The 25,785-nt window shown below is 38.3% G+C and overlaps 1 protein-coding gene across 4 annotated transcripts in view; it reads right to left on the minus strand.

The window, feature by feature from the left end:
- Positions 1–10,993, minus strand: part of DPH6 (diphthamine biosynthesis 6) — a 117,791-nt gene extending 106,798 nt beyond the window's left edge. For 2 of the 4 annotated variants that reach the window (XM_040970232.1, XM_040970230.1), the window contains exons 1-3: positions 10,880–10,984; positions 8,370–8,464; positions 4,629–4,822 (exon numbers count right to left, since the gene is read on the minus strand). In XM_040970232.1, the coding sequence (XP_040826166.1) occupies positions 4,629–4,822; positions 8,370–8,464; positions 10,880–10,920 (330 nt within the window). In that variant the 5' untranslated portion in view covers positions 10,921–10,984. Of the gene's footprint in view, positions 1–4,628; positions 4,823–8,369; positions 8,465–10,879 lie in introns of all 4 variants that reach the window. The other 2 variants (XM_040970231.1, XM_040970233.1) reach the window with 2 other exon arrangements.
- Positions 10,994–25,785: the final 14,792 nt, after the last annotated feature.

Below are 25,785 nucleotides of genomic sequence, written 5' to 3' on the forward strand. Positions count from 1 at the left end.
GTTGACAAGCTGAGGAAAAAAAAAAGGATAATGTATATAGCATTTTTCATGATAGAAACCTAATGTTCCCATTTATGTTTCTGTTTGTTTTCAAAAACAGATACTTAACAGGAAAGTTGGAGCTACATTTTACTAATGGAATAACTGAATTCTATATGATTAATATTCATCATAATGTTTGATACAGTCCACAAATTTTACTGGAGTGTTGTAACAAAAAAAAAAAAAGAAAAAAGAATGAAATACAATATTGTTACCCTTACATTACTCAATATTCCTTAAACAAAACCCACAGAAACTTATAAACAAACATTTGTTTCTATGTTAAGGTATATTAAGTACCTTAAGAGAAATAAAACGTCTTTCAAAGGTTAAAGGAAAGATGATATTACATTTAATTAGGTGAATAAATGAAGACACCAAGTGGATACCAAGTAAAAGATGGGGTTTATTTAACCACAGAATTTCTCAACATAATAAAATATGTACACACACACACACCTAATGTGACATGCTAGCAGAGATAGGTATAGAAACACATATGCAATGGTACACAAAAGAATAATTAATTACCTTTGTTAAGTACCATGTACTTCAATATTTTCTATTTTACTTTGATCTGTTTCATTGAAAGAAAGAAAGAAAGAAAGAAAGAAAGAAAGAAAGAAAGAAAGAAAGAAAGAAAGAAAGAAAGAAAGAAAGAAGGAAAGAAAGAAAGAAGGAAAGAAAGAAAGATTGAGGGAGGGAAAGATTGAGGGAGGGAAAGATTGAGGGAGGGAGGGAGGAGGAAGGGAGGAAGGAGAGAGGGAGGGAGAAGAAAACGAAAGAAAAGAAAGGAAAGGGAAAGGGGAAAGGGAAGGAAAGGAAAGGAAAAGACAAGAAAAAGAACATGGTTGTGACCCATTAAATTGAATTTGAAGGGCCTAGAGTAATGGCCTAGTATCTGAATCCTCACCATGCACATGCCAGGATCCCACATGAACAACTGATAGTGCCCTCAGCTGCTCCACTTCCATCCAGCTCCTTGCTTGTAGCCTGGGAAAGCAGCCGAGAATGACCCAAAGCCTTGGACCCTGCACCCATGTGGGACACCTGAAAGAAGCTCCGGGCTCCTGGCTTCAGATTAGCTCAGCTCCAGCCATTGTGGCCACTTGGGAAGTGAACCTGTGGATGGAAGATCTTTATCTCCATCTCCTTCTCTCAGTAAGTATGACTCCCCAACAAAAATAAATAAAGCTTTAAAAAAAATAGTAAAATGAATCTGGAAATACTACCTCTCAGGCTTTCCACTGCCTAAGCAATCCTTGAGCTGCACTTAAGACATGCTGCTGATTTCAATAAATTTTTATAGATTTTCTTTTCATTTTTCTTCAAATTCTAAAATCTAGTGGTATGCACTGTGGTGCATAAGGTTAAGCCACTAGTAGTGACCCAGCTATCATGTGAGTACTATTTGAACTCACAGCTATATTACTTCCAAACCAACCTGGGAAAGCAGCAGAGGATGGCCCAAATACTTGTAGCCCTGGTACTCAGGAGGGAGGCCTGGGTGCAATTCCAAGCTCCTGGCTTTGCCATGGCAGAGCCCTGCCTGCTGTGATGATTTGAGGATTGAACCAGCACATGAAAAATTCCTTTTACTCTGTCTCTGCTTTCCACTCCCTCTGTCACTGCTTTTCAAATAAACAAACAAAAATCCCTGAAATCTTGCTAAATTAAAATAGTTCCTATTTTCCCAACACATCCTATAGTTTCCTGATTCTAAAATTTTGGGATAATGCCGTTTGAATATTTGTAGCACCTTCTGCAGGCCATACAAAATTGTCCACTTGAGAATTAGTCTGGTACAAAGTTTCTTTGGAGATCTCACCAATCAAAATGCTGGACTCAGAACCTTACCCAAGAAAAGAGAGAAGACAGAACAGATCAACCAACCATCTCAGCTATAGCTTGGCAGCGAAATATGGGGCAAAGGGAGACTCTGTGATGGACTATGTCAATCAGTGGATTCTTCAAAGACCTCATCATGCTTGGAGTGGCAAGATTGGCAGCAATTCATAACTGTTGAACTATCAAAACCACTTGAGCAAGAACCCTGGAGCATGCCCTACATCCAGGACCTGGGGAGGGTGGGAAATTGGGTGGGCCTTCTCTCTTAATACCACCCTTTAAACATGAGGGAAACAATATAGAAAACATAATAGTCTTACCCACTTTCCTGTAGCCCTTGAACCTTTTTACCCTAACTAACTATATAAGGTTGTCAATAAAGAAAAAAAAAAGAATTAGTCTGGTATTGAATTTCAATTTTTTCCTGTGGTTGCCCTGGCAAGGTCTCACCAAATGACACAAAGGCCTTAATCTGGCTGGATATTTCCAACTCCTAAATAAAAGAACAGAAAATGTCAAGAGCAGCATTTATCAATCAGGAAATGGAAGAGGACTTCCCAGAGGCATTCTTAGACTTCAATTCTATGTGCTCTGCCATTTGTTTGTCAAATCTGCAAGCACCGGGATTCCATATGGGATTCCAATTGTTCCACTTTCCATCTAGCTTCCTGCATATGGCCCAGCAAAGCAGTAAAGGATGACCCAGAGCCTTGGGACCCTGCCCCCATGCAAGAGACCTGGAGAAAGTTCCTTGTTCCTAGCTTTAGACTGGCTCAGCTCTGGTCATTGTAGCCATTTGCGAAGGGGGAAAGAGGACGGAAGAGCTTTCTCTTTGTTTCTCTTTCTGTCTGGAAATCTGCCTTTCTAACAAAAGTGAATAAATCATACAAAAAAAAAAAAAGACACCAATGAGATGGAAATTAAAAGCAGTTCCAATATAGTACAGAAATCAAACACTGTTTATATGTATTTTTCAGTAGTGGTTATATTGTTTACGTAACTTAAAAGACAACACACAGAACTTGAAAAATTACTATACTTTTAGAAGTAGTACAGGTTATCAACAAACCAAAGTACAACAGGCCCTAACAAAAGTTATATTTCAATATTAAAGAAATTCTAAGTAGTAAAAATCAGACACATGAAAACCAGATAATTTGCAAAATTATAATACATATAATTACAACTATCAGGGTCACATGGTAATCTGTAAGACAGTAAGCCTTATATTTATTAGCTTTCTTTACCTCTACTAAATAGGTAGGAAAGTTATAACTATCTTTTTAGGCTTTCCTATTTCTTTTAACTGGTAAACGCTATTCTTAGCAAAAAGGTATATCTTTTATTCAAAAATTAGCTCCAATATTTGTAGAGAAAAAGAGTTACAAAAATAAAAAGACTGACTTAAATATGAAAGTCAAAAACTGCAATTTGTTATAAATGTTTAAAATGGAAATAAATCTAAATGCTTTCAAACTTCATTAATATTCAAAGGATTAAAATGCAGCTCTTTTTCTTAGAACAAGTAAAATACTAACTTGAAAGACGGTAGCATTTTATCCTCAGTTTTTCCTATAATTATTCAATTATGAAATCTCTGTCCTGGAATCTTTGTGCCAGTGTTTCACAAACGGACCTAACCAAAAAAACCTACTTATACAATGCTTTCAACAAAAGTAACGTATTTATAATATTTATGTCCTTAAAATATTCTATTGTAAAATTAATATTTCTACACAGGAAAAAAGGAACTATTTAGTCCCAGACAACTTGATAACATCTCTTTCAACTATAGTTATAATTACCATGCATGAACTTCCAAAGCAGAAGTTGTCAAGATTTAACATTAGCATTAATTTATGTCATGACTGACGGTTACTATAAAGATAATGGCAAAGCATCCATTTCTCCAAAGACAGTATGGATCAAAAAGGAAATTTTTTCTTAATTACTACTACTCTACCCATCTTAATTAAATTCATTAGTAATTTATTATGCTTCCCTTTTTAGAAGGTTTTTATTATCATAGAATTTCTCCAGATTCACCATGTTCATGATTTTTAAGCAATTCAATTACTCCTAGTAAGAGTCTCCTTTTTGTAATACTGCTATATTAAAAAAATCCTAATGCTTAATTCCCATGTAATCTGAAAAAGAAAATCTGAAAATCCAAGATTTGCACTGAGTATTAAACATCTCAAGGTGAACACTGACAAGAACATAGAGTCAATCACTAAAAGTGGAACCATTTTATGTCTTTCTCATTAGACAATCGAAATAGTTCTTACTAGCATCCATCTTCTAAGAGAAAAGAAACCAAATCATTATGATCTCCTTTGAAAAATATCTACTTCTTATGCTATACATAAAGAAACAGTAAATTATGGACCTATGTTCAGCATTTTCTTCATCCATTTCAAAAAATGCTCTACATATTTTTGAAACCAAATTGCTACTTGGGATATGTTTCACTGCTCTTCTTAGGCATTCTAACGCAAACTCAGGCACTCTGCCATGAACTGCAGGCAATTTCTGAACTGCAATGACTAAAATCATGCTTCTGAAAGTCGTAGTTATAAATACACTTAATATAAAGGTGAATAGCTCTGTTTTTTCTGTCTAAAAAAAGATAAAGAAAAAAAAAAAGGGAAGAGAGTGATAGTGTTGGTCTACCAATAATGTAACTAAATAATTCAGTAAATACGAATTGCACACTATAATTGGTTCAATATACATACCTTAATAAGTTTCAAAAGCTCATAAAGATCTTCAACCTCATCTCCTTCACGTTTGGTATATACCAGTCCTGTGTCCAAGCTTCTTCCTCTTATGGATCGGCGATAGAGGGGTAGAGCCATTGCCTCTGCATACAAGTCGATGGCTTGATGACCCACCGTCTGATACATGTAGCTATCCAGCTCATCAGACCCCACTACAATGATTAAAATGCCAAGAATCAATAAAACATTGCAAAAGACAAACAGGATTTGGAAGTGCATCTAGGTTTTATTGTTGAAAATCAACATGGAACTTAAATTTACTATACTTTAGCTCATTGCCTTTATGCAAATTGTTGTTTCTAATTCAAGTCAGCAGTTATATGTAACTTTTCAAATACATTTGTATACAACTAACTTTTTTAAAGAGAATGTATTCAGTCTCTTTAATGTATTTTGATTAGTGTATTCAATTGAAGATATTGTTACATAAATGCTTTTCCAAATATTTCATGGTTCTTCAAAAGCCACCTCGACTTACATGAAAGACTATGAAGAAATCCATTTAATAAGTGGCAAATACTAACAAAAAATGTGAATGCTCTTGGTATATTTTATATTCAGTACTTTTTTTTCTATTGAATGCGTTATTCCACGTGACCCACAGCAAAGATCTGGGACCCCCAACTTAAACCTCACAGTGCTGACAGGAACCCTCCAACCCCTCAAGGCTCATCACAGGGGCCGGAGCCCATGCAGCAGGGTAGCCACTCAGTAGGCGACTTGGTACACAGAAGCATAGTCCCCGGTCCCCACAGCCACCAGGGAGCTGATGCTATACATGTCGCAGCACATGCTGGACAAGTTTTCGGGCACCTGGACCACCTTGGCTCCCAGGGGCATGGAGCAGATGTTGACCAGGCCATCGGTGCCCACGCTCACCCACCACAACAAAACTTGTAAACATGTAAATTCAATGTTGTATAGCAGTTACAAATATATAAAAAAAAAAAACATGCTTATATAAGCAAATAAGTAACACAATCATTGGTTATTACAGCATTTCACAAAGATGGATAAAATATTCAAAACAGATTAATGAACTAAAAAATAAACTTGAATAACCATTTCATATTGCAATTATTAATTTTAAAAGAATCAGGATACAATGATTATTTCCAAATACAATCAACATTTATAACAGATTAAAAATTAAGAGCAGGCAATTGGTCTACCAGGCATGCAATGGAAAAATGTTTCAGGTAAAGTAAGTTTTTGACCTGAGGGTCAACAATGTTAAGTGAGCACATTTATTGTTGCTTCTTATCAGTTTAATGTACTTCTGGTACTTCATGTGAGGGGACCTGGTATGAACTGTCAAAACTGTTTAAAGAAGCCCAAATGCTGCCTTGCAGGATCCAAGGTCATCGGAGCGACAACCAGGAGCACTGAGCAGTCCACAGAAACAGAACAGTAAACTTCCTTCAGGACTAGGGAGAGGAGCTTTCTCTGGTCCTTGCCTGGTTCTGACTTTGGATTCCCACCCTCTCCTGTAATGACCATCAGGATCGCTCCAGAAACCCCTCCAAACAAACAAACAAATAAACAAAAAAAAAAACTAGAATAGATAGATAGAGAACAGCAAGGAAAGCTTAGAAACAGACAGGAAATGGTCAGTGGGGATGCACTTATAACTCACTGGGTGGGACACAAAGATTAGTTACTCCTCACTAGGGTATTGAAGATTTCTCTGCACACCCTTCCTAAAACTGTTCACCTAAACTGTTGACATATGTCTGGTTAGAGTTAAAGAGTTAGACTACCTGAAAAACAGCCAGGTTCAGCAAAATCATGCTTCAACGCTATAAACTGCTAAATACTAAAATTAAAATAGACACGAGACAGCTGAATAGTAATCTATAGCCATTTTAAGGTGTATAGAACCCAGTAGTATATAAGTTAATAATTGAAATGTCAATGTAGAAGTCATAGGATGTGGTTCAGAACTTGCATTGTTTTTTTTTTTCTCTCTTTTAACATGTTGGTTACTCAATACCATGTCAACTAATTCCATTACATTATAAATTGTTACTGATGTAATGTTGAGGCTTTTAATTGATTGGGATGATACTCTGTCGGCGCTACCTTCAGACTGGAGATGGTCTCTCCAAGAAACCATTGAACTTATCTGGACAATAAGATGCTGGACTTCATGCTTGGTAGATGCTTCCAATCAATGAATCTCAACTGAATTTGAACTGTGGTAAGGCAACAAGGTGGAGGAATCCACCATGGGGGGTGGGGGGGCGGGGTTGGGGAGGAGAGGGAGGAATCCCAGTGCCTATAAAACTGTGTCACATAATGCAATGTAATCAATTAAAAAAAAACCTGTTTATTCACAAAATACTTCCATTTCAAGGAGGCAAAATATGTTACAAAGGAGAAATAATAGAAGTACTAATGTAGAATAATATTTAAGGACATGAAATGTGGTTATAATATGTTAAAGAAGTTACAAAAGAATCTGATATATGCTTACATATATATGATACATTTATACGATAACACATTTCAAGGAAGTCCAGATTTTTGGCCAAATGTGAAAATGTCCCACTAAAAAGAATGAAAAATTAAACTTTTAACGGCCATTTCAAAAATCAAGCCATCTCCATGAGTCATTCCATTTTGACTCCCCCTGTTTCTGAATCCCTCTGTTAATTTGGTGCTCATCATAAACCTGTCTATACCAGATCCTGAGATCCTGAAGGGAAATACAGATATGGCCAAAAAGAAACCTTTCTGCCTTCCCTTATCTCAAAGTTAAACTGGAACTTGAAACACATACTTTTAAAGTACATTGACTCACTGAACCAGTCTGTTACAAGAAGTTTAAGAATCTCAGCAAGAAACATCCTGATATTAGTGTAATAATTAAGACAATTTACTGGCTTCAAAACCTAGAAGATAATTTTCCTTTAAGGTTCCATTTAGTCCTAACCATGATGTAACTTTTATTAATGGAAGCTACATAACAATGGTGTGAGATCAAATAAAACCAAAAGGCTCCACTGTTGCCTGAAGCACCTCAATTAGCATACCACAAAAGTTCCTACTGCAAATTTAAAGAGATGATTTTTTTCAATCTATGACAGGTTCACATTACCCTCATTGATGGGAATAAATTTTTTTCCAGGCTCCCTACTGATCAATCTAATGCTATGAATCTATTCTTAGCCAACTTTGCTCTACATTGGAGTCGGCTCTAATAGTCACACCCCAACTGCATATTCTTTTACCACCATCTGGGGGGAAGAAGCCACTCAAACAATCAAACAATTCCAACTTCCTGTTGACTTTAAATCAAATTAGTTAAACTCTCTCAATCTACCACCTCATAGCCATCAACATTCTTGTATAAAACTTACTCATTTTTCCAGCTCTTTATTTCATATAATTATTTTAATTTTTTACTGTTTTTATTCTGTCCTTTCATGATCCAGAAAAGGAAAATGGGAAATGAACACTACCACAAGGCTCTAAAGAACCAAGGGTACAAATCAGTCCATTCCACTTTTTCTCAACTAGTGCCTCTAAGACCTAGGATAAAAGACTGGAACATAGTTATAAGGAATCATGTATGCAATAATATCAAATGCGTATACTGGTACTTTTTCTGCCTTTGTATAAAATATATAATACAATCAATGATGAAGTTGGGGTTTCAACCATTTGGAGACCTTCCCAATAGAGGCACACACTTACCTTGGTTATCAGCTGGTCTTAAATTCGCTAAAGCAACAATCTGATGCCCAGCAGCAATGCACTGTATCATATTATAACAGCTGTCCTTCCCACCACTGAAGAATGTGCCGAGAGAGAGAGAGAAGAGAGAGAAATATCAGGCTGCAGATCATGATTCAACATGGCTTAACTATATATTGAAACAAAACACATTATTTACTCAGTTTGCCAGAATATGTGCCAGACTATTTCACAATTAGAAAGCAAATAGTTGATCTATTTTTAAATCTTTAACACATTGAGACAATGAAGCTCAATGGTTAAGGTTGTTGCTCATAAAATACGTTTTAAAATACAGCTTTTATAACAAAGAACTTTCTAAACAGAGTATGACACCTCTTCGGTTTGTGATAGTGGCTTTGCTTAATACACAAAGTGTTATTTATATCCTAGATACTTTTTCGATGTATTCCTTAGGTGAAATTACTTAAGAATGGGTAGGAAAACTTGAGGAAGTTTCTGGGAGCTGCTATTTTATATTATAACTGCTTTTCAAAACTGTTTTGTTTATGATCTGATAAAATCTATATCACTAATACTTTTAAGCTCAAGCTCTTTGACAGGGCAGCTCTTTTCATTTTGCTTATATACAAATCATTGTTTGCAGCTAATTAAGCTGAAAAAGCCTGGGAATAAAGTTTTAAACAAAGATTAATAAATTTATTAGTCTAGTTAAAAAAAAAAGTAGGAAAGCATCAATTATGCTTCACTAGCTACTTGTTACCATCACTACTTAAAGGGCCAAGTTAAAGATACCAATTATAATCTAGTGACAGTTTGACATACTTGAAGGAATCAAATTCTGCAGAGGTAAAAAAGCAGAATGCTCAATCCCGTTGACAAAGGTATCAGGCCCATCAGCACCTCCTTCAGCCATTATTCTTTCCTCTTGTTCCCTTTCAAAGGGAGGAAAAGTCCAAGAGGCAATGTGAAATATACAAAACACACTCCCTGTCTTCAGATTTGGATATTCTGCTGCTTGAGTAACTCTGTATTGATATCAAATATTTTTCATGAAAAACCTACATTTTAATTCTATTTCCATGTACTTTTTGAAGTGTTTCCTATATAGACACAAGTTCATACATATAACTATATATGAGACATATGTATGCCATGCATATCACAAGCATATGCTTATGCATGCTTACTCAAGCTTACCTCCCTAGCTTGTACACAGTTCTATTTAGAAAGAATTTTCTGACAATGCCCTTAAGCAAATTTAAGTAAGCTGCCTTTTCTTTATAATGAAAGCAATCTCTGCACATTACAGAAGAGTGTAGCATATGATGCTTATGTTTTCTCCTGGTCTCTAATATTTTTAAGTCTGTAACTAGTGAAATTTTGGGCAAACTGAATGAGCAGGGTAATTACTCATTTCCTGGGTTACTAAGTTCTTATCTATCTAGGTCAAATAAAAACCACAATGGTAAAAGCTTAATCATTCACTTCACAGAGGAATTTACTAAATAACAGTAATTATTGTGACATTATCCTAACAAGGCACTAAAGTAAAAGGGACTGAGATAAGGTCACTAGCATGGGACTACCTTAAGTCCTCAACAGTTCAACAATGCTCAACAAGTATCCATGACCTAGGGCGCTGAATCACAACGCTTAATGAAACCTTCAATGTGCTTACAAAACACATCTTGTTATTTTATCTGTGACTACACAGGTCCAAATTTCATGAAACAAAATACATAAGTCGTTTAAACTCATGAAATGTTGCCAGAGTATTCTCTCTCGCCTCACATGAGTATGTATGGTAACATTTAGAGGCCTGTGGTAGTTGGGTCAGACACATGAATAATTCTTCTGACACCCAATTAAGATGATCTAGTACAGATTTCACACTTCTTTCAGAAAATGGCCTATGCTACTATAAGGTCACCCCCAAAAAGGCAAGGATGGATGCCCTAAGTAACAGCATCCCGCCTAGCATAAAACTGTTAGAATTTTGTCTCCACCAAGATGTAGGAGACCCCATGTGAATGCACTTGAGTCCCGAGGCAAGAACAGAGACGTGCTGTGAGCAACCTGCATAACTCCTGCTTGCCTCACCCGTGGGACCCGAGATGAAGGGCAGCTAGCTAATTGTCCTGTAAGACAAGGAACCAGGAACAGCCTGGAGGAACAAGGGGCGGGAGCGTGAACTGAGGGCAGTCAGCAGCAGCTGTCACAATCACGCCATGAAAGCACTTAAAGGTCCAGCACGTGGCCACCTGTGGCAGGGGGAAGTGAATCCACAGTAAACCCAGGTCCCGGAGTCGGAACACTGACAAGAGCGCGAGCTTCGGGGACAGAACGGACGGGCGATAGCCCGACGTCGAAACCTCTTCCTGTAGTCCGTAAGACGGCAGAGCCCAACAGGGTTTAACAGAAACGCCGTCTCTTTGGGCGCCAAGGACGGCGGGATGGGACGAGAGACCGCCCGGGAAGGAAGGAAGCGGCTCCAGCGAGCTGTTTACCTGATCAGAGCCGCGACCCTCATGCTGACTGCAGTGCGCATGCGTGCGTGCGCCGGGCGCGGGCGGAGTCCGGGAAGTCGCCTCCCCAAGATTGTCGCGCCGTGGGGCCTCGCCCGGGTGTTCGTTTCGTCGCCTGTCTCGGACCGGCACAGAGGCACGTACAGCTGCGTGCGACAGAACTTGGCAGAGGAGGGTAGGATATGTCTCACGGGCGCCTTGTCCCTGTAGCATGGCGTGGTGATTTGGAAAAAATGTTTTAGGCGTGCCGTAACCACCTAAGTCAGGGCATTGAAGCTATTGGAGCAAGGGCAAGGTGCGCGTCGCGCTGTCCTCTCAGGGTGCTTCGGGATTGGCTTTGGTAAAAGAAGCTCCGCGATTGGCTTTGGTAAGAGAATGGTGTAACTCTAAACGCTACAAGGGATTAGCAAGTATTTCCCTCAGAACTTCCCAAACATCTACACTTATTAGTTTTATCACTTGCTTCTTTGGCCTCCCACTTACAGGACTCAGAGGTGAAGTCCTCTGAGGTAAAATCCTCTGAGGGCTGTGATAACTTTTTAATCCGAGTTTCAGAGAGGGCAAAGTAAAGATGTTTGACCCCCGCCCTAACCCCCCCCCCCCCCCGTTCATTCTCCCGGTAGCCACAGTGAGGGAGTCTGGAGCTCCAGCCAGGTTTCCACATGGGTGGTGTGGCAGGGGCCTGAGGGGTTGGGGCAACCCCTCCTGGTCCCCCAGGCTACCCAGCAGGAAGATTGGAATCAGAGCAGCCTGATTCCACCCAGCATTCTGCTAGGTGACGCAACCCACTATGGTGGAGCAACCCACTCTATCCATGGCTAACCCTGTTGTAGCCCACAAATAGTCTGGCCCTTTACTAAATACTTAAGGAAGTTAATGAAAAATGAAAGTGTGAAATTGAAATTGGTACCAAAGTAGATTTTGAAATCCTTGCAAATTATTTTTGTAATTAAGATTTCGGCCAACTTGTTGAAGTACTTGCACGTTGAAGCTAGGAAATCTATCTTGCCGTAGGAAAACTCAGCTCTTAGAGAATCCTGGAGCCGAGTACATTTAATGTATTCCTTTCAAGAACCAACTACTGTAGAAATTAAGGACCATCAGGAAAGAGTTGGAAAGGCAAAGTGCAGAATTAAAGAATGTTACAATTAAGCTCACTTCAAGGAGAGTTGATTATTTGTGTAATTACAAGCAAAAGATAAAACCCAGCTGAACACTGGGTGTATGATGTATTTGTGGAAAAGCAAGGTGGGATTATATAGCTGGAACAAAATGAGTAAGTCAGGGTAGTAGGAAATGCAGTTAGACTGATTGAAGAGAGGAACAGAAAAAGTGATTGCAATCTGTTGAACACAGGAAGTGGCTTAAAACCTTAAAAAGCATTGTACTTTGCAATATTGAGGGAAAAAATCCATTAAGGGTATGCTGTAATAATCCAGGAGGGAGATGATGGGGCTTACAACCATGATAGTGAATTTTCCAAGAAGGGTGGGAATTGCCACCCTGTTTTGAGGGTAGAGCCAAGAAAATCAGATGGGGCTTAGATATGATATATGGAAGAGAGAAAGCCATGAACTACGTAAGTAAATGTAAAGTGTAAGTGACTTAGAGTCACGCCAACTACAGAGTATGCCGTCAGCTTCATTAGGCTAGTCAGCCCCAGTACTCAGTGTGAATAGAACAGTAATAGTCTTCCTTATAGAAATTTATAAAATGAGTTAACTTTGTAGTCTGTTTAAAGAATTACAGCCAGTACTTTAAGCAAACATTGAGCATATGTTGAATGAAAGAAACAAATTATGCAATGCGTATGGCAAAAGTCCTATGAGTGGAAATCACAAAATAAGGACGATAATAAGGATATGGTATGAAATATGAACACGATGGAATAGCAGAATAAAATAAACTTTCCAAAGAAGCAACAAGACAGGAATGATTGTTATATGTTGAAGAGCAGCGGGGAGACAAGTAGGACAAATAGTGAAGATAATATTAAAGCAAAGCTAAAACTGGGATGAGGTCATAGAAAGCCAAGATTAAGGATTTCAGTACTAGAAAGGTGATACTGACTGTTTACTATCATTTCTCAGAAGATTGTTGCAATTATTAACATTGTAAGACATTTTGATAAACTACAACAGAACACTCCTCCATCCCAGGGTACAGAGGTGTTTGGGAGGCTGAGTATAGCTTCTCTCCTTATCTCCCCCCTTTCCCCAGATACAGTAAGGAAAAAAAGAGAATGTGGAAATAATGGTCTTACCCACCTTACTGTAGCCCTTGACCCTTATCACCCTAAACAACTAGGTAAAAATTATCAAAAATTAAAATAATTATCAGGGAAACAAAAGTTGAGTGTGATCACATGATGACCTTACTAAATTACTAAACCAGGCTCTGTGCTTAATATCTCATTAAGATTACCATATAAATGATAGGCTCAATCCATTTTGGATCAATAGATGTATTTGTATTTATTGAACAACATGTATCCGTGGGTCTTGTCCCAGCCATCAAACTTATTCTCACATTCATATTTTAGCTATTTTTTAATAGCTTAGACAAAACTAGCTTAGGGAACCTATGAGCTCCTGGGCACAGGTACTATCGATTGCTTAGGAAAGCGGGTAAAGGAATGTGTGGGATGGAGGACTCCTGAGGGAGTATGCTGCAAGTGAGACATGACTTCTGGAGGATTTCCATCAATAAGGCCACTGTACTTGAGGGTCACCAAGGTGGCTGATACTGAGCAGTTTAGAGGGAGAAAACCAGAGGACCTTTCTGGATCAAACTGACACACCCACCCATGTGGGAGACCTGAGTTGGACTAATTAGCATTGACCACTGCCGACCACCATTCACATGGTGCACACAAAAGCTAAGGTCTGGGTCTACCTGTCAGAGCCAGATAATAGTACCTGCCAGTGAGTGTTGGGATAGGGGATGGGTCATATTAGCCTGGGCAATGACACCAACCAGTACACAAGAAAGAGCCAGAATAGAAGCAGCCATCCGGTCTAGTCATAATTGCACTATCCTTTGGCATGGATGTAAACTGGGTCTGAGGAGTTCCAGACTGGGTTAAACTCAAGCACCCACTGGTGCTTGTGAGAGCCAGGGAGGATGTAGGATGGACTGGGGTATCTGTGCACATGCTGAAGTGCGGGAGAGCTGTTTCTGTGCATGGACCAGGCATTGCTGGGCTGTAGCACCCATAGTAAGAACTAGAATGGGTGTGGGCCAGTCAGGTAGGGCCACTGTTCCTGCCAGGAAGGTAGTGGATTAAATCAGGCTGGGCAAAGGACCCACCAGTGTTCAAGAGATCTGCCATGGTGAGGAGATCTGATTGGAGGTTGGGGAACTCCTTTGTCAGGACACAGTCCCTGCAGGTGAGCATTAGAAGCACGGCTGGGAGCAGCCAGACCACACTAGGTTATGGTACCCACCAGCATATGTGTGGGTGAGGTCTTGGGACAAGCCAGACTGGGCTAGTTCATAACACACTGTCAGATCCAAGAGACAGGACAGGGTGTAGGACAGACTGGGTCAGGTTGCAACACTAGCGGTTCACATTAGGTTTGTGGCTGGGGGGCTTATTGGGCTGGACTTGGTTGTGGCTCCCACTAGAATGAAGTAGAATTGGGGGCAGGCCAGACCTGACTAGGCTGCAGATCCCGTTGGCAAATGCCGAGGTGAGGTGTTCCATGCTAGACTGGGCTGCAGTACTCACCAGCACACATGAGATCTGAACCTGATAATGGGGATATGAGAAGCTCCTCTGCTGGGCCACTGTTACCATAAACAAGCCTGATAACTGGGATCAGTGGCAGACCAGGCCAGGCAGGACTACAATACCTGTTTGCCTGCTTGGGAACTGGATTAGGGGGAGAGCCAGGCTGGGATAAGTGACTCTACTCACTGGTGCAGGAATAGGCCAGAGTAAGAGCAGGCTGGTTGGGCTTTGCTGCAGCATCCTGTCAAGTTAGACTGCAAAAGTACCTGGAGAGTGCAAGGTCCAGGACTGGGAATGGGCCCAGTAGGGAAACTGTGGGCACTTCTCTAATGGACTGCAACTCACATTGGTGAATATGAGAACCAGGGCTGGGTAAGGGCCTGGTTAGACAGGCAGTGGCACCCACTGGCATGAATGTGGACTGGTAGTTGGGTCAGTTAGGTTGAGCTAGGCTTCAATGCCCATTGATATGCACAGTAGCTAAATGAGAAGTGGGACTGACAGGACCAGTTGGCTGCACATATTGGCAAGCACAGGAACCAGGGATTGTGGTGGGGCTAGTGAGGGTTATTGAGGGTTACTCTGATTAGGCTGCAGTTCCCACTGGTGTATGTGAGGACCAAATATGTGCCTCAGCATATATTTGGTTTATGTAAGAATCAGGACTGGAGACAGAAACAACCCAGCAATTCCAACTAGCAGTGTGTGCGTAGGCTGCTGTGGGTGAGAGTCTGACCCCACACTAGCAAGCACACACAAGAGTCAGGTCTGGGATCACTTCAGATGAGGTTTGTTTTGGGATCTCCCCAAGTGAACAGTTGGACTCAGAACTCTATCCATGGGGAGAGTTGCAGGATTTGTGGACTGACCATGGAGAGTATGTGTCAGAACTGTTCTTCCTCAGTGGCTTAGATGAAGCAGTGGATGGCATACCCAGATGCACATGGGTGATATGGCAGTCCATTGGAGCCTGCAGAGGATATCTAGTACCATAGCAGAAGAAGTGGGGGAGGGGAGGGGGGGTGGGAAACAAATTGGTCAACTACTCCAACCAAACATTGGCAGTGAATATATAGGCAAATGGAGACTCTGGGGTGGACTATGTCAACCAATCCTTGCATTGGTGAGATTGACAGCATTTCAAAACTATTAAAACCACTTGAGCAGAACCCTTGGAGCATGCTTCACATAAGGGACCCTTCAGTGACACTGGGTGTCCATTCCCCATCTCCAGGTACTGAGGTGCTTGGGAAGCTGGGTGTGGCCTCTCCCCTTAACTTCTTCCTGCCCCCAGACATAAGAAGAAGAAAAAGAAAAATTGGACACATTGGTGTCACCCAATTTTCTCTAATCCTGGGCCCCTCCAAACATAATCAACTATTGTAAACATCATCAAAATAAAATTTAAAAATAAATAAATAAATAAATAATCTGTGCTAAATCTATTTCTGGCCTCAGAACAAAGAGGTAGCAGTACATGGTTTGCCATTAAGCGGATTTTTGCTTTGTCTTTTTTTGAGATAGAACGACCTATCCCTTCTCGGCCTTTTGGCTAAGATTAAGTGAAGATAGAATGACCTTTGAAAAAATGAGCATCCAACCCCTCCCTTTGCTCAACCCAGAATTGTTGGAAGCAAAACCCAGAGTTTTGCAGTATGTCTTTGGGAGTGACTGTAAATAGAACCATTCTTATAATTTAAAAGATACAACTAGGCTTACTGTGTTATAGAACAAAATCCAACTACATGCTGCCTACAAGAAACACACCTCCCCAACAAAATACAGGCAGAATGAAGATGAAAGGAAAGGAAAAAAAATTCCATGAAAATGGAAATAAAAATGAGTGCCATTCTAATGTCAGATGAAATGGACGCTAAGGGGAAAAAAGCTGTTAAAAGAGACAAAAAGGGCATTATGTAAAGGTCAGTTCAACAGGAATATGTGGCTATATTATATGTACCCAGTGCTGGAGTACCTCACTATTTACAACAAATGTTAATGAATCCAAAGGGTGATATAAACTCCAATGCAGTAATACTGGGGAACTTCAACACCCCACTTTCTTTAGTGGACAGAGCAACCGGAGAAGGAAAACCAAGAAACAGAATAAGTGATCTTGGTCAATGCTATTGTCCAAGCTTTTGAGGAAAAACTAATCCCAATTCTTCTTAAAATATTCTAAATAATTGACAGGCAGAAATCCTCTCAAATTTCTGTAAAGTCTGCATCATCTTAATTCCAAAATCAAAAAGCACACAGCAAAGGAAAACAATTGTATGCCAAAATCCCTGATAGGGCCTGGTGCGATAGCGTAGTGGTTAAGGTCCTTGCCTTGAACGCTCCGGGATCCCATATGGGCACTGGTTCTAATCCCTGCAACCCCGCTTCCCATCCAGCTCCGTGCCTGTGGCCTGGGAATGCTATCGAGGACGGCCCAAGACTTTGGGACCTTGCACCCAAGTGGGAGACCTGGAAGAGGCTCCTGGTTTCGGATTGGCTTAGCTCCAGCCATTGTGGCCACTTGAGGAGTGAACCAGCAGACAGAAGATCTTCCTTTCTGTCTCTCCTCTCTGTATATCTGTCTTTCCAATAAAATAAATAAATCTTAAAAAAAATTCCCTGATAAACACGGATGCAAAAGTCCCCTCAACAAATACTAGATAATCAAATCCAACAACACATCTAAAGGATAATCCGCTGGACCATGTGGGATTTATTCCTAGGATGCAAGAGAAGTTCAACATAAATAGATAATAAATGTAATACATCTCATTAGCAAACTGAGGAATAAAACTATAGGACTATCACAGTAGATACAGAGAAAGTATCTGATAAAATGCACTATTCTTTCTTAATTAAAAAAGCAAATTGAGTATAGTGAGACATATTTCAACATAATCAATGTAATATATGATAAACACACAGTATTGTATTGAATGGAGATAAACTGGTAACAGTTCATCTAAGATCCAGAACCAGACAAGGATACCCACTCTCACCATTATTATTTAATATACTTCTAGAAATTTTAGCCAGGACCTTTAGTCAAGACAAAGAAATCAAAGTGGTTCAAATGGGAAAAGGAGAAGCCAAATATGCCTATTTGCAGATGACATGATCCTATACCTAGAGAGCTAAAAAAAAACTCCATTAAAAGATTACTGGACTTCTTAATAGCATTTGGCAGAGTTGCAGCATATAAAATTAGCACACAAAAAATCAGTAGCTTTTGTGTACATGAGCAATGTTATGGCTGAGAAAGAACTTGTAAAATCAGTCCCATTTGTAATAACTACCAAAGAAATAAATACATTGGGGCAAAGCTAATCAAGGACATGACAGATCTCTGTAATGAAAATTACAAAACATTAAGGAAAAAAAGAGAGCAAAACACAAAAATATTGGATTATCTTGGAATAATTAACTCAGAATATCCAGTCTCTCCAAAGCCCTTTGCAGATTCAATGCAATTCAAAACACTTTGGACATTCTGTTCATAACTGGAATACATGATCCTAAACTCATATGGGAACGCAAGAGACCCCAAATACCTAAAGCAGCTTTAAACAGTAAAAACGAAGATGTAGGCATCACAATAGATTTCAAGACATGTTACAGGCAGCTGTAATCAAAACATCTTGAAACTGGTACAAAAATAAACACGAGGAACAATGGACCAGATCAAAAAACCCCCAAATTAATCTATGCATCTACTACTAACTAATCTTTGGCAAATGAGCTCAAATCACCCTCTAGAGAAATGACAAACTTTTCGATAAATTTTTGTGGCAAAAGTGGAAGGGAATATGTACAAGGTGTACATTTGATAAAGGATTAAAATCCAGGCTATATAATGAGCTCAAGAAACTCAATAATAGCAAAACAAACAATCCAATTAAAGAAATAGGCTAAGGCTATGAACATACTTTTTTCAAAGGATAAAATACAAATGGCTCAAATATACATGAAAAGATACTCAAGATGACTAGCCATTAGGAAAATGGAAACAAAAACCACAATGACTTTCCACCTCACCCTAATGAGAATGGCCATCGTCCAAAAACCCATAAGTAGAATACACTAGCAGTAATTTTAAAAGATATCCTATCACTTTGTTGGTTTGAATATAAACTTGTATAATAATTATGGAAGATAAGATGGAGGTTCTAAAGACATCTGAAAATAGATCTACCTTGTGACCCATTCATCCCACTCCTGGGAACTTACCCAAGACATGAAACCAGCATAAGAAAAAATTATTTTATTTCAATGTTTATATCAACTCAATTCACAGTGGCTAAGTTGCAAAAGACTCCCAAATGTTCATCATTTGATGACTAGATGACAAACACATAATATGCACATATCAAGGCACTCCCCTCCCCAACACACACACACACACACACACACACACACACACACACACACACACACAATGGACTACTCCTCAGACATAAATAATGAAATTTGGGGGTTTTGGTACTATTATGTATATAATTGGAGATCATTATACTTAGTGAAATAAGCTGGTCACAGAAAGACAAATGTATGTATTCTCTGATTTGTGGTAGCTAATGCATACAGTACAAAGAAGTGAATTTATATGAGTGAAAGGGATATCCTGAAATGTGATTATTGCTTATAGTCTTTGTCTATATTTCTGAACAGCATTGGCTTTCTACTTTCTTTTTGTTGATTTCTTTATTTAGCAGAGAAATACGCTTTATTTATAAAATAAAGCTGAAAACATAGATCTGAAGATAGGGCAGCTAAAGGCTATCTGTCAGCTTTGTCTCCACAGTGGGCATTTTAAAAAAAGATTTATTTATTTTTATTGGAAAGGCAGATATACAGAGAGGAGAAGAGATAGAGAGGAAGATCTTTCGTCTACTGCTTCACTCCCCAAGCAGCCCCACTCGGGTGCAAGATCCCAAGGCTTTGGGCTATCCTCGACTTCTTTCCCAGGTCGTAAGCAGGGGGCTGGATGGAAAGCGGGGACTCTGGGATTAGAACCGGCGCCACATGGGATCCCAGCTCGTGCATAGCAAGGACTTTAACCACTATGCTATAGCGCCAGGCCCCACAGTGGGCATTTTTTAATGAGAGATCTGAATAAGGCATCTCTGTGTGTGCCACAATGAGAGAATGACTCTCTCCAAATCACAAAACCAGGAGCAGGAATGCTTATATACATTGCTTTTATACAATGCTTATATACTTTGTATTATGCATTGCTGCGATATGAAATGTAGAATGAATAATTAAGTCAAATGTATTATTTAAAGAAGATCCAACTTAAATTTGTGGAAGTCTAAATTACAAAGAAAGGTTTTTTTTAAAGATTTGTATTTTTTTATTGGAAAGTCAGATATATAGAGAGGAGGAGAGACAGATAGGAAGATCTTCCGCTCACAGATTCACTCCCCAAGTGACCACAACTGCTGGAACTGAGCTAATCCGAAACAGTAGCCAGGAGCTGCTTCCAGGTCTCTGATGCTGGTGCAGGGTCCCAAGGCTTTGGGCCATGCTCAACTGCTTTCCCAGTTCTCAAGCAGGGAGCTGGATGGGAAGCAGCATGCTGGGATTAGAACCGGCACCCATATGGGATCTGGGTGTGTGCAAGGTGAAGATTTTAGCTACTAGGCTACTGTGCTGGACCCCCAAAGAACAATTGTTTTGTTGTTGTTTGTTGCTAAATTTTTATTTTGAATTTTTAAATTTTCTGGTACAATTTTTAGATACCGGATCTGCCCCCGCCTAAACTCCTACCCCTCGACAGATTCTGTATGGGATGCAGGGATCACATCTTCACCACTGCATCAAACACCTGCTGGAAACTTTAAGAAGACCAGTAAGTTATTAGGGAAAGCTTCCTTTTAACTGATAATATCCCCTTGGTTATATGTAATGTGCTCCAATTTCAAGAATACTAGGCTTAATAAAATCCGTATATACATAGTTTTCTGTGAAAATACTTTAAAGTAACTTCAAATTAATAGATATGATGAGTTAATACATTTTGTATCAGTGTAATCTAAAGTAATTGATTTTACATTTTATTGAAATGACCCAAGATTAATCTTTCCAAAGTGTTGTGAACCAGCTTTGTAATGTCTCAAGCTGCTAATATAAACGACTATGGATTAGTTTTTATTCAACAAAATAGGTGAACGGAAAATCAATCTCAAAGAAAAACCTCACTCCTTTGCCAGTTTATCCGGGGGAAGTATAGCCAAACACTGTTTCTGGTAATAAACTAGTTGCAAGCTGTCACTGAATTCTGCTTCTTTGGCAGAACATCTCAATGATATAATTATTGATAAAGACTCAAGTAATCAAGAATGCTACAGTATGCATTGGAAGAATTTTAGTGTATTTTCCCCTAAATCATACCATACAGGAAGCCATCAGAAGTTTGGTGAGGATTTAGAGAGGAAAAAAGAATTATATAAAGCTTTGGAGTATAAATTTGAGAACATTAGAGTCTGAGTGTTTGATGTATCTATTAATGATTGTAACTTGCCATTAATCAATCATTTATTTAAATATCACAGGAAACTTATAAAGTAGAATTCATCATTATTCCCACTTCCTGATGAAGTAACTGAATACAAAAGTGTTAAATAGTCTGCCAAAATTCCTACAGCTAGTAAGTGATGGGGCCAAGATTCAAACTCAGGTTCTCTAGCCCCTCGTTAGTATGCTGTATGAGACACTGAAGCAAACATCTGGTTATTGTGTAAAAAATATACTGGGAAGAATGTTACCACCATGGACCTCCTGAATCTTTTTCTGTGGTTCCAAGTTGACCATCCCACTTTCTAAATACAAATTGTGCATATGGACTGGCATATGAGGTAACTTAAACATGTATATCTGGGTTATCCTTTTTTTTTCAGATATATTTTTTTGTCACTCTATGGAGGAAAACAATGAAATCAAAACCTAGAGTTGCCAGGTGGGTAACAGAAATGAGTGACGTGACCTGAAATGCTAATGTTTGTAGAAAAGTACTCTGCACTGATCACCCCGACTCCGACTGCCCTGTGCAACTGCAGCCTCAATATTACCGATATAATTTTTCAAGATGTCACAGAAATTTAAATTTTGGTTAACTAATTTTTTAAGGTTGGAACCTATAGTTAAAATTTTTCCCTTGTGTAAACCAAATAAAGCATATTTGCTTATGTGTTAACTATGTAATTTGAAGAGCCATATTTACTGATGTATTTTACTAATATTTGTGGATGGCCTGATTCCCATTCACTCATAAATTTTTTAAATGCATATACCTTTTCCTACAAAATATTTTGCCCTTACCTATTTGGAAAATGTATAAGAATTCCTGCTGCAGCGTCACTTGCAAAATGGGCATCATCAAGGCAGATACCTGTGTATTCAATTCTAGAACACTCCTTGCATAATAAGAACTTACTGTTTATTTGCTGAGAAAATACATAATGCAAATCAACATAACTGGTTGATTTCATTATGATGTCTCAATACAACAAAATACCATGTAACAGATAAAGAAAAATGAAAAACTTTCAAAGACATTTTGTTGAATGTCCAACATAAAAAACAAAGCTTCAGAAAATGTTTTCATTTGTATCAAAGCAAAATTAACATATATGATATGCAAAAATATGTAAGTAGATGTTAGCTGTAGGAAGTCATGTACTTCATTCACTCTCTTAGATACTTTTGAAGAGTGTACTAAAACAGAGAAATTCTAATTTTTACTTCATATATATCTATTTTAGAAAATTATATATACAATACTTATATATTTAAGAAGACTAAATATTTAGCCCTACTAAGCCTTATGAATATAAGTTCTCAGAAGTAATCATTCGGTATTTTAAACATTCAAGTTAGCAAAAATGAAGAAGAAAGCTATGATAGACGACAATGTTGGTAAGCCTTATGCTCAGTTTCTGAAGAAGTGAATACAACTTTGTTAACACACGTTAAATCTGTAATGTACTGTGAGCGTTCTTAGTCTGTAGTTTGTCTCTGCTGTAACTCATTCCAAGCTTCAATTCATCAGTGTAGGAGTGTAAGAAGATAGGATCTTTGTCAAGTGATAAGGTTATGATGTGCCACCTCATGATTGCGTTAATGTCTTCGTTAAAGGACTACACTGTACAGATTTGAACTAGACCTCACAGGACTGGATCAGTGGCTGCAAGAAGAGCATGTCGGTATCAAGTGAGTCCATCCCATATGCTTGACCTATTCTTCATTTATCTGTTTTCTAGGAATCAGTGCAGCATCAACTCTTTACCAGGAGCTGAGCAGATGTTGGTGCATTGACCTTAAACATCCCTGCCTCTGGAATTGTGAGCTTAAAATCCTTTTCATTATGATTTACTCAAACTCAGTTTTTTGTTATAGCAACACAAATGGAATGTAAGATATAGTCTTAGGGATTTATCTTGAGAAAATAATTGGAAATAATGGAGATGCAAATATCAGAATAGTTCTTGCATTGTTATGTGTAATATTTAAAACAGAAAACAAACTGAATATTGGTAATTAAGGAGTTGGTTAAAGAAACGCATAATGTTATATCCACATAGAGGGTGTATCATCTTAGATCCACACAGCAAAAAGGTACTTCAATTTGTATAAAAGTTAATTTCTACCTGTTTATTATCATGCAAATATATCCAGGATAATATGATTCAATTAGCATCCAAAATGCATAAACATCATATATAGTGCATTGTACATGGATGTCCAGCCAGAGATATAGGTAAGTACTATTTAGTCAGACTTCCTCAATTTCAATGTGACCACTGCCATTCACTAAGCTTTGTAATCAAAGACAGTTTGCTGAAACTTTCTTTAGTTTCACTATCTGTAAAATGAGGTAAAAAGGTCTTCTAACACATAGTTGTAAGAGTTAAATTATCTGTATACATCACAAAATCAATTGCTATTTTATGTAATGAAACATCTGGAAAAATACCTCTATAAGTCGATTATAGCTGTGGAAAATGATATTGATTAATTTTTGTTTTGTTTTGATTTCTGAGGCATATTTTGTTATTTTTAACTTTTTAAAGTTAATACATAATATCTCGCAGACAGTAGATGATAGTTGAAAGAATAGATCAGTAGTAAGAAAGGGAAGAAAATAGGGAAAGATTAGGAAAAGAAAGTGGGATATTTAAGTGTTTTAGGCTGGTTTTACATGTAGGCAATGCATTGATGAAATTACAGAAAAGTGTAAGCTGTTGTCTTCAGTTTTATAGTATATAAAACTGATGAGTACCATTTCATAAATCAGCATATAGGGTGCTGATGGAAGAACTTCCATTACTGCTATTCAATGTTGTATTGGAAGTCCTTGCCAGAGTTATCAGGCATGGAAAACAAATTAAAGGAATTCAAATTGGAAAAGAGGATTTAAAATTATCCCTGTTTGCAGATGACATGATGCTCTACATAGGAAAAACCAAAAGACTCAATCAAGAAACTGTTGGAATGCTTAGGAGAATTTGACAGGGTATCAAGATATACAATTAATGAACAAAAATTGATGGCAATAGTATACAAAAATAACTCCATGTTGAGAAAGAAATTGTAAGTACAGTCCCCTTTAAAAATAGCAGAGAGGAATTTTAAATACCTTGGAATTAACCTAACCAAAGAAATGGAAGACCTCTATGATGAAAATTATAAAATATTTTAAAAAGATATATAAGAAGACATTAAAAGATGGGAAACTTAGCATGTTCCTGATCAGCAGGATCAACATCAAAATGTCCATGTTACCAAAAGTAATATACAGATTCAATGCAATCCCACTCAAAATCCCAACAACATTCTTTTCAGAAATAGAAAAGTAGATACAAAAGTTCAACTGGAGACACAAGATAACATGAATAACAAAAGCTATCCTGAAAAGTAAAAACCAAGCTAAAGGAATCAAAATTCCCAGACCTCAATACATACTACAGAGCAGTAGTCATCTGAACAATATGGTACTGGTACAGAAAGAGAGAAGTTTAGTGGAACAGAATAGAAACCCTAGAAAGGAACCCACACATATATACAGCCAACTAATCATTGAATAAAATGAAAAAAAGCAATGAAAAAAAAAGGGGGCGGGGGAAACAACTGGTCTCTTCCACAAATGTTGTTGGGACAATTGTCTAGCAGCCTGCAGAAGTAAGAAGCAAGACCCCTACTGATTTTTTTATACAAAAATCAGCCATAAATGGATCAATGACCCAAGTCTACACACAGAAACCATCAAATTATTAGAGGAAAACAGGAAGCACTCTCTAAGATACCGAAATTGGGAAAGACTTCTTACAAAAATCACCAAAAGCACAAGCAGTCAAAGCTAAAATAAATCATTGGGACTATATCAAAGTAAAAGGCTTCTGTATAGCAAAGGAAATGATCAACAAAGTGAAGAAGCAACCAACAGAATAGGAGAAAATCTTTGCACACTACACAATTGATAGGATTTACAAAGAGCTTCAGAAACTCAATGACAGCAAAATAAACAACCATGTGGAGACAGACAAAAGACATAAACAGTCATTTTTCAAAAGAACAAATTCAAATGGCTAGTAGACATGAAAAAATGATCAGGCTCCCTAGCTGTCAGGGAAATACAAATGAAAACCACATTGAGATTCCACCTCCTAACTCTAGTGAGATGATTCTACATTCAGAGCTCCACTAACAACATCTGCTGGAGAAAGGTACCCTCCATCACTGTTGGTGGGAGTGTAGGTTAGTAAAGCTACTATGCAACTCAGTATGGAAGAGAACTGAAAATTGACCTGCTGTATGACCTAGCTATCCCATTTTTGGAGATATAGCCAAAGGAAATGAAATTTGCATATGAAACAGAGATCTGTAATCCTATATTTAGAGCAGAACAATTTACAATAGCGAAGACATGCAACAACCTAGATCCTATCCAAAGAAGGGAGGATAAAGAAACTGTGAGGTATCTACTCCATGGAATACAACTCCGTCATTTAAAAGAATGAAATTTCTCCACTTACAAACGGTCCAAACTGGAAACCATTATGCTCAGTGAAATAAGTCAATTCCAAACGGACAAATATCATATGTTCTCTCTGATATAAGGCACCCTCCTTGCAATATACAAGATTAATAGCCCTTT

Source organism: Ochotona curzoniae, unplaced genomic scaffold (genome assembly GCF_017591425.1).
Source record: "Ochotona curzoniae isolate NIBS_2020 unplaced genomic scaffold, NIBS_Ocur_1.0 scaffold_4701, whole genome shotgun sequence".
NCBI lineage: Eukaryota > Metazoa > Chordata > Mammalia > Lagomorpha > Ochotonidae > Ochotona > Ochotona curzoniae.